Source organism: Lepisma saccharinum, chromosome 13, assembly GCF_977018435.1.
Source record: "Lepisma saccharinum chromosome 13, izLepSacc3.1, whole genome shotgun sequence".
Lineage (NCBI taxonomy): Eukaryota > Metazoa > Arthropoda > Insecta > Zygentoma > Lepismatidae > Lepisma > Lepisma saccharinum.
The window spans coordinates 77,413,236-77,425,822 of NC_139241.1; the positions used below are offsets into that span (position 1 = coordinate 77,413,236).

A 12,587-nucleotide genomic window follows, 5' to 3' on the forward strand; every position below is an offset into this window, starting at 1 on the left:
TGATCCGCAGAGAGAGTAGATGGCAGCACCTTTACATAGCAGATCGTCATCTGTTTTGGTCGAGTGAGCGCAAAGAATGGCATTCCTGAACTGGAGTGGAGGGCGAAATGGTTCGACGCAGCAGTGAAACAAATTACCAATTAAACTTGCATTTTATTGCCCAAATCCTGGCGTCTGTGTTTATATTGAGCCTCGGAATACAAAGGGAGAAAGTTACCCGGAATGGGCTATTCAAACGGCGACTAGGCACCAGATATGGACTCTACCTTAGTTCTACTTCCATGTTCCCAAGGTTCAACATCATAAATTTCATGGTTGCGAATGGCTTCTTATGCAACTACCGACGGGCGAATCATCAAGTTTTACCACTTACATGCCGAGCTTAAATTGTACTTAATTTTAATGGCTACTGATTGGCTTATAAATATTTGTTCAGAAGGAGAGAAGTTAGCACAACCGGCGATCAAAAGTTCTTCTGAAAACTCCGGTCAATTTCTTGTTCACATAACGGCAAGGTCAAAGTTTCATGGAGGGTTGGCAAGACTTCGCCTACTCGTCTTGTTCCGTCCACTACCGTTTCAAGTCTATGGGATTTGAAATATCACCAACGTGTATACAGGGTTGGCGAAAAGTCCCTTTACATGTTAATAGCATAGTACAGTTAGACTTTTATGAGGAAATCGAGTGCAATCCGCCACATGTTATGATTTGGGCAGGAATAACGGCAGACCATCTGCTTGGGCCATATTTCATTAATGGTCCTGTGAACCAGCACAGCTATCTTCACATGATTAACACGTGGTTGCTTCCAGAATTAACGGCAAGAGGAATAGCTGACATCGTTACACTTCAACAAGACGGCGCTCCACCACATTTTGCTGTGAGTGTCCGCAAACGGCTAAATGAACTGTTTCCAAACCGCTGGATTGGACGTGGATCACGAGACCATCCAGCACCGTTGCCATGGCCTCCACGAAGCCCAGACCTCAACACACCGGACAATGCACTATGGGGTATAATAAAGAAGACGTTCGTAAACGACGATACGTGAACGACGATCAACTGAAAGACGGAGTTCGCATGGCATTTGAAAGGATCACCTCTGATATGCTGCAGCGGATGCACACAACAACATGGCGACGCACCAACCTTTGCATCGAACATGGAGGAGTGCACACTGACGTTATTGATCAATGAACCTTTAACCCTTGTAACAATGTTAATATGTTATTCGCAATAAATGTTAATGTTAACCAGACATTGTTTATTCAAAATAAATGTTGAAATTTTTTTTAAAAAATACTGTTTTGTATTCATAACAATGTTTATCTACATGTCTAACTCTACTATGCTATTAACATGTAAAGTGACTTTTCGCCCATCCTGTAGAAAGCTAAATGCTACAAGGACTTGGTATGAATGTCGAAATTATAGAGATAAAATGAACAACAGTTATATCTTTATACAGTTCACAAAAGCACTGGCGTATTTAGTGGGAGGGGCAGGGGGCACGTGCCCCTCTCAAAAGGGGTGGCTAAATATGAAAAAAAGGTATTGATAGCATTAACATACATATTAGAACGAACAAAAATGTTCCAGATATCTTTTTCCTCGTAGTAAAAGACTAAAGCAAAATTTTGCACTACATTATGTGTACTAGACACTTAAATAAGTCGACACTGGAAACTTAATCCGGGACTTCGTTACAAGGCAACCACGTTAAATGATGGACACAAAGCGGGAGCATTCTATGTAAAATGTTGTCTATCTTTGTGGCAGTTTTGACTGAGGAAATGAATTCTCATGCTTATCCCTATCTGTAATAATTGTTAGTACAATTTACGTACAACTATTTGTATTTCACAAAAATCTACTAACGTTTCAGCTTGTGATCAAAAGGTCCTGTGTTCGTTTCCTGATGGGAGGTACATTATCGAGTGGTTCCACTAATAATTTGGCTAATCTTATTTCGTTTGTCTGTCACTAATGCCTAATCGCGAAGTTGGGGATGAGTGATGATATGATTAAATTGATGAAGGAACACTCACAAAAAAAACACCCATGGCCAGACAGGGATTCGAACCCGGGAGCCCTGGTGTCGTAGCGCACACCACAATACAATCAGTTGAATATAGTTGAATTATCATCCGTAACTCCTGACAAAAGGAGTGACAATAACATCCACCTCAACTAAAAGTACTATGGGACGAAGGAATTAAATAAAACTGGAAAACAAAAGAATGGAAAACGGTAAAGAACAAAATATAGGAGCACAAGAGAAACTTAAAGACATAAGAAGTATAAAAAGAAAAACAGAAGGAAGATAATGTAACATTTGGATAGAAATGTAGGTGGTACAATTTCTCTATCACGAGGTTCATGATCTTAAATATGTTAATTACGAGAAACATGTCATTTCTTCGACACTGCTTACTTATCACCAAACCTGACATTCCTCTGGAATTTCTATTTTTTTACATTACAAATGTAGATGAGCCACGAAATATTGCAAAGGTTTAGTTAGAAATCTCCAACCAAAGTAAAAAGGAGTGACGCATCTTCTTCGAAAGCCAAACGGTTCTGAAACTAGGACACATTTTGTAAAAACGACTTTGCTAAATCGCAGGCTTACAGCTCGGTGACATAAGAGAGTAACGGTTGCATGAAAATCGCACCGGACATAAATCCGTCCGTGACAAACGGCCTACCGTAATGTAGCCCTCTTTTCGGACCAAATATTTAGGCTGCATGTTCCGTGTTCTTTGTGTTCCTTCCTCAAGAATCTTCTCGTTCTACCAAAAACTGAGAGTGAAACCGAATCCTCGACGATTTAAGCTTGGAAAAAACTTGATTGAGGTCAAGAAAGAGATGCCAGACGGTAAATTTCGTTCCACGAGCTACTTTTCAACGCATGCGCAGTGAGAACGCGAGGAAGCTATTTCATGTCTAATTGTAGGTGCATAAGGTTAACGACGTGTAGAAGATTGGTCAGTTCCTAGTAGCTGTAATCATGAAAAAAAAAAAATGACAGACAGATACTCACTTTTTTCGCAGAAGGAAGCTCCAATAAATAACCAAGTAGGAACCAAACCAGTTTCTTCTTCTTCATCTTCCTTCCGATGATTATATTGCATCAGAGCACAGACTATTACATTAGATGATGGGCCTAATTGAGGTCATATAGTTCCGCACCGAAACATTTTGCGTTAGGCCTAAATGCAAGATCGCCAAAGACGTTATTAACAGAGTGCAGACTGTTATAAACCTACTTCCGTCAGTCTTGCCAGGTTCGTTTCGCTTGATTTCACACATTCGCAACAGAACGCCATAGTTAATAACTTCACGAATCAAAGATTAAAGAGAGCATTTTATTGTCCAGTTTACGTTCATATATCTGTGTCAGATTTATATGGATTTTTTTCACTGCAGAATACGGAAACCGAGAATAGTTCACCATAGATTTCGTTTGTTATAAATAGTACAAGGTAACTTGTTTTTAAGGAAAGGAAGTACACTATCAAGTTTCCTCGTTGAGTTTTGCTTCAATTCTTGAATCTTCTATTGGGTAAAACCATTGAATTGTATATTGGACTACAACGCTCATTGCAATGTTGAACAGCCACGAAAAATGAAGTCACTTTTGCGATTAGTTCGTCCTGTCCAAGTGAATCTAGACACAGAAAAATCAACTTCTCTTGCTCAATAGTATTGTGCACGCGACTTTGAGTCTGAGTTGATGATCTTAGAAATACGTTTTTGGTAAGAGTGAGCATAATAATACTTGTGTTGAGTACTTACCGGTAAGTCAAGGAGAGACTCGATCGTGTGCTTGGCCGCTCCACGACGGAGTTTGCAGAACTCCAAAAACTCTTCGTCGCTTGCATTCTTCTCTCGCAACAATCTGAAAGATATATGGAGGTTGACGTTAATCAAACTTGTTAATAAATAGCAACAGTAATTATAATTAGTACCAGCGGCGGTAGAAACCGTAAAACCCTTTGGCGAGTATTTCCCTCGGCAAGACGATAAATATTAACAGCAAATTTCGAATTGTAACCTTTGTTATTTCATTGATACGTAATAGTCAACATCAATGTGCAGTTGCGCGTGTGGTCAAGATTTGTTCTAGTGCATTATAATTAATTACAACATATTACAATTAAACTGATGTGTATATTGCAAACTAAATTTGTGAAGAACTTAATAGCAAGCAAACTTGTCAATGAATACGCATTGTATAAATTGACTTTTGCAAGTTTACAAAACATGACAATTTCATAGGATTACCATTACTGGAAATAAAATAAAAATTACTTATTACAGAAGATACTATAACTGTTCAGTACATTCTGTAATGATCAGATCATACCTATACTTGTTAAACTGTAATGCTTTATTACTTGTAATGCTTGTGTGATGCATCTATTTTGGTTTTCATGTGTGTATGTGATCGAATATTATGAAAAATATTATTGCTACTTACATATTTCAGTGAATTATTCTACATATTTAGGTACATGTTTCATGATTTCGCTACATAGTGTTAGCTGGTGAGGTTCTAACCATCAAAATGGAGGGAATTGTACAGCCAGCGGCAAAGATAATAGTGGGCAAATTGTCCATCACTAATTTTTTTTTTTAAATTCTACTTCCTGGGTTGTTTTAAAGAATGGTAATCTGTTATGGGAAGCAGATGTTGTCTTCTGTTTATTAACGTCTTTATTTCAATACATGATTATCACATTGTGGAAAGCAGACCGAATGTGATGGACATTTCGCCTGCGAAGTGGATATAACACTTCCAGCCTATGCGACTGGAGAGTTAAGATTTACGACACTAACGCCAGCTGGTGTCGAGGACGAAACGGAAACGCTTATGACAGAAGAGGGGCAGGGATAAATCTGCAAGGATGGGAAAAAGATGAGAAGCAGATAAGCAGGTTTTGTGCGTCGGCATTTCAAACGGGGATACTTGCACTTGTAGTGACCTACTTATGCTCATTTATATACAAGAACACAAAGGAGTTGTGGGAAGGGGGATTGAGCTTAGCAGGGGCAAGGTCTGTGTTTCGGACGCGCAGATGCTGAATACATATTTCCTGACGGTTCTTTTTTAGTACCGATGCACATGCTACCTTGTGGATAGAGAGCAGAGTTGGTCTTCTTGTGAGAACAGCAACTTGCGGTGGCAAGGGGTATAGGATTGCCTTTATACGAAGCAAGGACGTATTTAGGGGGGTCCATGAGGTTCGGATCCCCACGACAGACCTTACCAAGAACTTCAATTAAACAATCAAAATACACTTATTTAGAATGTATTTTGCAATCGAGAGTAATTTATTTCCGCCGAGATTAGATTGGGATCATACTCCTTTGAATGACAGCTCCAAAGATGATTTATGCACACTATTACTTATATAAATATGCAAATTTTAGCAATTTTAACTACACATAAGCTAGATAATGAATATATGCTGTTATATCTCTATTCTTATGGGGTCATTTTCACTATTTACGAAATGATAACAATACCAATATTAATTGATTTGCATACCATTATGAATAGACGCATACATTTTAAGCATTTATATTATTATCATTTCTGAGATGTACAAATTATAAATATTTACATTATTATTATTTCTGAGGTACTTGGGTCGGACCCCACCGAGAAAATATATTTCTAGATACGGGCCTGTTACGAAGGGGTTCAACCTTGGATTACGTATGCGGGAAACACACTATAAGGAGAAAATAGTAATGAAATAATGGAGATATTCAATGTGACGTCAGCGGCGCAGAGCATGATGGGAATTCTAGCCCAAACGCCCGTGGTCCGGCACACAGGCCGGCAAACGACAGCAAGTGTGAATGCGAAGCAAATGCTGCGTGCATGAAAATGATCCGGTGTTTGCCACTTATAATGGTATAATTGGAGATTTTAAAATGAAGTTTCCTTTTGGTAAATTAATGCGTTGTGTGTGTGAGTTGTGTGTATGCCATTGTTTATGTATTAATTGCAAGCGAACGTCAAACCTTCATACAGTTTCTTCAGTGGTTAAGATGGCGAGATTTTTCCAATCCAGGGTGAAATATAAATCGTACTTGAAAGGCAAGTACTGTGTTTATAGCTAGCGTTGTATGAATTTTATGCTACTCTTTATATCCCGGTGCTTTGCAACGCGTGTCGTTGCTGTACGATCTCTAATAATGTTCACAAAGAAAGGTTGAAATGTTGTTTATCAATCAGCGGATGCGTTCGCAGTATTCATACATTTGTACTATACACTTTTCAGCATATCTGTCTCAATACACAAACAAAAAGTGACAATGATATGTTTCTGCCTCAAAAAATAGTACACGATTTTGCACTTCGGAACATATCTATAAATTATCATTTTCACGGACAATGTTTGTTTTTAATTTAATTTATACTCAGATGGACTAGTATCGTTGAAAATGTGTCTCTATCGGGAATCGAATATTTAATCCTTCGATTACAAGGGGACATATTAGCCGGTACGCTATGGAATAGGCCCGAGTACTTTTATAAGAAACGGGCTCCCTAGTCCTGCATTTCTTTCGGATGTTACATACCGTTGTACAGCGTTGTCTTGTGGCAAATAACATATTTTTAGACACTCTGGTCATTGTTATGAGACTAAGCAAAATGCGAAGGACTACATTTAGTATATAATTGTTAAATTTGTAACTGGAATCACTGCCACAATGCGTACTAGCTATGTTTACAACATGCTCTGAAACGCTTGCCGGAATCATGGGCGTGATTTCGCGCAATGAATTGTTCGCAGAATAACATCCATTGAATCTGTCACTACGTATGTGATGACTGCATTCATAAAATACTTAGACAGAATGTTACGAAGTACAAACTTATCACATTTGCACAGAAAGTTTTCGATTTTTTATTTTGCACCATTTTTTAACGAAAAACTGGATTTTGTTATTACATAACATCTATTTCAATATTCTGATGTGATTCTTGAACAAATTGAAGAATACTTACACAATAATATTGATAAATATTTTGAACAACTTTTAATTATTTTTATTTTATTTTAGTGATTATTTAATTGAAGTATCGGTAGGAATCGGCATCATTATGGGTATCTGTTCAAAGTGGTACCGCCACCCTTAGGGGTACCGCCCTTAAATTAGACCACAAGTTAAGCCCCTCTAGTAACAGGTTTTAAGCATTAGGATATTTTCGCTACTATTTTAGTATTCTTACTTAGTAAACTATAGTGTAATGTTAAAAGCAAAACTTTTTATAGGATGACACTTATTTAATGAATAAATTTCCCTACATTTTCCTAGATATTTACTACCTGACTTTGTTCGGATGAACAGACGAATTTTCAAACGGCTGGTTGCCCAGGCTCGCCCACCCCTGGTCATGGAGGAGTTTAAGATTTCAGTTCCAAACCTGTCATTCTCCCTTTTTATTTTACGTTATATATATATATATATATATATATATATATATATATATATATATATATATCCCTTGGGATAATCGCGACAATGTGGATGACAGGACAAACGCAATGATACATCCGTGCAGTGACCGGGGTTCGAACCTGGGATTTCTGGCTTCGTAGCACGTTAAGCTGACCACTCTTTCTCTCACACATGTACAGTAAAATCAAAGGTACTTACGGCCGACCCCTGTGGCGGAATGGTTATGAGCTACGACGCCAGATGTACCGGGTTCGAATCCCATCCAGGGCATGGGTGTTCTTAATGAATGTCCCTTCATCAATTTCATCATATCATCCTCATTGTCGCGATTAGCCAGAAATGACAGCAAAGCGACGTAAAATAATCAAATTCAAAATCGATCAAGCAAAGGTACTTACTCTCTGGCACTTCTGTAAAAGTCCTGGTAGTCCTCGTACTGCGCCCAGAGCTGCTTGGAAAACAATTGACCTGTAAAAAGAAGAGAGAAAACAATTAATTCAAATCCTTGTTTAGGTCGGAGATAATACATATTATATACAGAGTGTCCCAAAATAGTGCCTACACTTTTTGAATGTTAATACCAGAGAAACCACTAAAGACAACTTGACTGGATTTTTTTGTATTCGAAGCTGCAATATCTACATTGAGTGTGTGTAGGCATTCTGTTGTTTTTAGTTCCATCACAGCCCACCAGGCGGAAGGCATTTGTCTACCCAAAGTGGTGAGCAATATATCTTTCGAGCAATGTAAGAAATGTCAAATAACCACCCAGATCTCCCAATTTAACACCGTGAGATGTCTACCTCTGGGAAACTGAAGAACGATGTGTACCCCACAAAGCCATGGTCACTGGATGACATGAAACATGACACTACCTGTGCTTACCTTCCTGTGGAAACCATATCTGCTGTTTGTTGATTTGTCGATCTGTTCTTTAGCATTGCAAATATTGCTACCAATGAACATCAGTAGATGGGAAAATACTTTAGACCAAACAATAGACCCTTTAATTGACATTAATGGCTTTTTTATTCATTTTCGAGGGGTGACGCTATTGTTATTTAATCAACCGCCACGTGTCGGCACGTGTCGGGGGTGGAGGAGGAGATGAGTCATCGATGACTCATGCACACGTGTGAGTTTGAAATTAATGGTTTTCCATTAGTGCACAAAAGATACTATTATGTATTCCGTTTTCGGCCTAAGCTAACCCTATATATGCGTTTCTGCCGGATATGAGTCATGGGTGCTTTATACAGACGTGGGAACTTGGAATTAATGGTTTTTCCATTAATGTACAAAAGACATTTTCGGCCTATTCTAAGGCGTCACGTCCAGCCATTTTAGCGTCGGTGGTGAGTCATATTAGCTATAATTAAGGATCCGGATTTACCCGTATTCAACCGGTGTCGACGCGTTCGATCGGAGGAAGAAGATATTATAACACATGTTTGCTTTAAAGGCGAAGAAATTGTAGCCTATATGAAAACGAAGTATGCAGGCAGAATCCATGTTATTAATATTAACCTGTTCCGCAAGAACCTGCTATGAGTTTGCATTCTTCGCCACCCCATTCAGCGTGCGATCATGGATGCACGAGGGGAGAATCGCCTCTATTGTTACGGGCCTCATCGGTCTTTTTCAGGAGTTGAATGGAAGCCTGGTCCCGCCAATTCTTTTACACGCGGGTATTGATTTTCTTTGAGGTTCCAATTCTATTTGGTGGAAGTAATCTACGCGTTCTTTTTTCTTCCGCCTTTTGTAACATTGCAAAGATTATTTAACCTAAGGCGTAACAAATTTGACTGAACTAGGAACATTCAGTTCCTGTATCTACAGGTTAAAGTGGATGCGATCCACTATTTGCCCTTATTTCGGGGTTGCGAACCACGGACCATTTGATTATTGCCTTATAAACATCAGGATTCACGTAAAATTGACCAGATGTTTTTACTGTTAGGGACAATATTTCGCATTTTTTGTGTATTTTTACTCAGAAAACTCTATTTGAACGATTCAAGCAAGAGTTCGCATGGCAATTTAGACACACAAACTGTGTTTCTTCAACTTTAGCTGAAATTTACGTTTATTTTTTTACTCTAATATCACAATTTCTTCTATTCAGACAACATTTTTTATTAAATTTTGGACTCACAAAGACATTTTTCAACTTTTAACTTGTTATTTTAAAAGTTTATTTCCATTTTTTACTCTAATATCACAATTTCTTCTATTCAGGCAACATTTTTTATTAAATTTTGGACTCACAAAGACATTTTTCAACTTTTAACTTGCTATTTTAAAAGTTTATTTCCATTTTTTACTCTAATATCACAATTTCATCTATTCTGGCAGGAGTGTTTATTGCAATTTTGACTTGCAAAGATAATTTTTTCAACTTCTTTTATTAATTTTTCTATTTATTGCCTTTTGTATCTTATATTTTTTAATTCTTAACTTTCAGTTTTGTTCTTTATTTAAAGAATTTCTCTAATCACTAAGGAAGAAGTACTTTTAAGTAAAACTGTACCCACAAACTTTATTATTACTATTATTATTAGTATTATTATTATTATTGTTGTTGTTTTTGTTTTGATGTAGTTGTTGAATCTTGTTGTTGTTGTTAGGGTTTATTGACTTCCACTACGCTATTTTTGGTTTGGTTCGTAGGAAAGTTTGCTTATTTTAGAGTTTCCTAGGTATTTTCTTACTGTTAGGGTAGGTAAAGTTTTCTAAATATATGAGTAGGGTTCCATATATTCTTGTTCTTGCATGTTTTTCATATGATGTGATCACCACAACTCTCCAAGGGCTTTTTCTGCATGTTTCCATTTTTATTGAGGCTTAGTGATTCCTAGAGCCACTTCATGCATGAGAGAAAGCTTGAAAATTTCGATCTCAGATAACCGTCAACCTTATGTCAGAGTATTTTCGAGTATATTTTAGACTTATTATGGGCCACTAGAATATCACGGCTTGCTTAATTTTTAAGTATGTTGCGCAGTTATTGTATTTTTGCTTTTGCTTACTAGATAAACTGTATGAAATGTTTAATATTTGTACTTTTTTTTGCACTTATAAGAGGCCAAACTTTTACTGTAACTAAAATTATTACGTCTCTAGGCACTGTAACCCCTTTACCAAGAGTACTATAACTGCATGTTTATTAATATTGTTTCTTTCATCCCTTAAATATAACAATTTAACAATATAATGACAAATCACAGGACAAGTCGATGTTAGCAGATGACAACGTGGCTTTTAAGTCCACAGGCCAAACTTTTCTTACCATGCTATTTACCCTTATAGTCTTTTATTCGGGGCACGTTTCAAGTACTATTGACTTTTTGAGTGTTTGATTAACACCAGGGGTTATTTGTATCTGTTATGCTGTATTATTTGAGGCTTCTAATTTTTATTCTACAATCACTATATGTCCCTGAGAACTAAATTCCACTGACTGAAGCTTAAAGCTTAGGCTCTACAGCATGTTGAATGGTTAAGCACTGGTCAATATGAATTTTACAGAGGCTAGTAGGAGGCATAGGAACACACGCCAGAGCCTTATTAGCGTGCAAGAAGCACTTTCAGGGAGTACTACGAGGAAACGAAGTTGATTTTTTGAGTGCTTTACCAGTTACTCAGCCAATATTTGCTATTTCAAGTAACTACAGGTACCAAAATATTTTACAGCCCAACACTAACTAGACTTCAATTTATACTTTATTAGGTGCTAAATGTAGCAAGAACACTGATTGTACATACTTTTGAAAATCCAACTATTTCAGGATTTTTTCTATGTAAGCATATTTTTATTGATTACTAACTTTAACAGACCAATCAGGAAGACGCCAAAATTCACTAAACTTAGTACTATAGTGTAGGTGATTGCATGAAAAGTAGAAATTATAACAACCACAAGATTTCGCTTCTTTTGCTTTTGTGACTAATCGTGACGCTGAGGATGAATGGATGGCCAAAAATCTTAAGGACTGGATGTATTTTACCACTACAGACGCCTATGTAGAAACACTAGAGTACTGTTAGCTTTCAAAATTGATGTTATACTGTACTGTTTCTTAAATATTTTGTATTTGGCACGTTACACTTATATCCATTTCAGGACAAATATTGCTAAAACTCTCAAATTAATGTGTACAAGTTGATATTTCTGCTATCAGAGGAATTAACAACCCTATTTTACAAACAAATGGTATTGTTTACACTTTATTTACTTCAATCTGAGACTAATATTTTACAGTAATTGAATCATTCAGCCCTAGTCAATACTTTACGGCATCAGAAAGTTTGTTATTAATCTAATAAGTATGCTATTTTGTGCTATTCTAACGCAAACGTTGTTTAATTCACTGGTTATAATGCAAACTTTTGCACAAATTCGATATATTCACTACCTTCAAACCAAACAATTGTACTTATTTAGCGCATTTCATTTATATTTCTTGTAATTAACTTATGTTTCTTATAATTAACAAACTAAAGTAATTACTTTGGCATGTTAAAAACCTTATTTTTTACTATTTCCTATTCTATCAACTTCTATATTGCTCTTTTTATCAATTTATGTAAGACCACACTCTGGTAAATGCACATATATTCTCTTTTATACACACACACACACACACACACACACACACACACACATTTACACACTTATACGAACATACATCTGACGTTTTTCAATATTTTGCTATGAAGTTTGCATCCACGCTATTCAAACAAGGACAGGCAATGTAGTATTTATGAGTATTAGTAATCCCAAAGTGGTGTTTTTGGTGTCCAAGTTCAGATGAGAGTCTGCTATGTGCCTTTTGCAGGGGATTGCATGTGAAGTGTATGCATATTGAGCATTATTGAGTGTGTATGCTTCTAAGTATTGCTGTTATTTTCCTATAATTCTGCGTGACTGTAGAGTGTTCTCCCTTTTCAACCAGTTTTCTTTCATTGATTGGATACTTTTTGGGAACTTAGCAGTTTTTTATGTTATGAAGCAGATTGTTGTAGAATATTTTGCATGGTCTTTTGTGATATTGAGTGGCTGCTGTAACGGTAGTAAGTATCTTTCCTTCTTGTGTTGATGTTCT

At 36.9% G+C, this 12,587-nt stretch overlaps 1 protein-coding gene across 2 annotated transcripts in view; it reads right to left on the reverse strand.

Moving 5' to 3' along the window:
* LOC145997440 (uncharacterized) overlaps positions 1–12,587 on the reverse strand; it is a 697,926-nt gene that overhangs the window by 474,335 nt on the left and 211,004 nt on the right. For both annotated transcript variants that reach the window (XM_083134479.1, XM_083134481.1), the window contains 2 exons: positions 7,881–7,950; positions 3,799–3,901 (listed from right to left, as the gene is read on the reverse strand). In XM_083134479.1, coding sequence (XP_082990605.1) covers positions 3,799–3,901; positions 7,881–7,950 — 173 coding nt within the window. The remainder of the gene's footprint in view (positions 1–3,798; positions 3,902–7,880; positions 7,951–12,587) is intronic.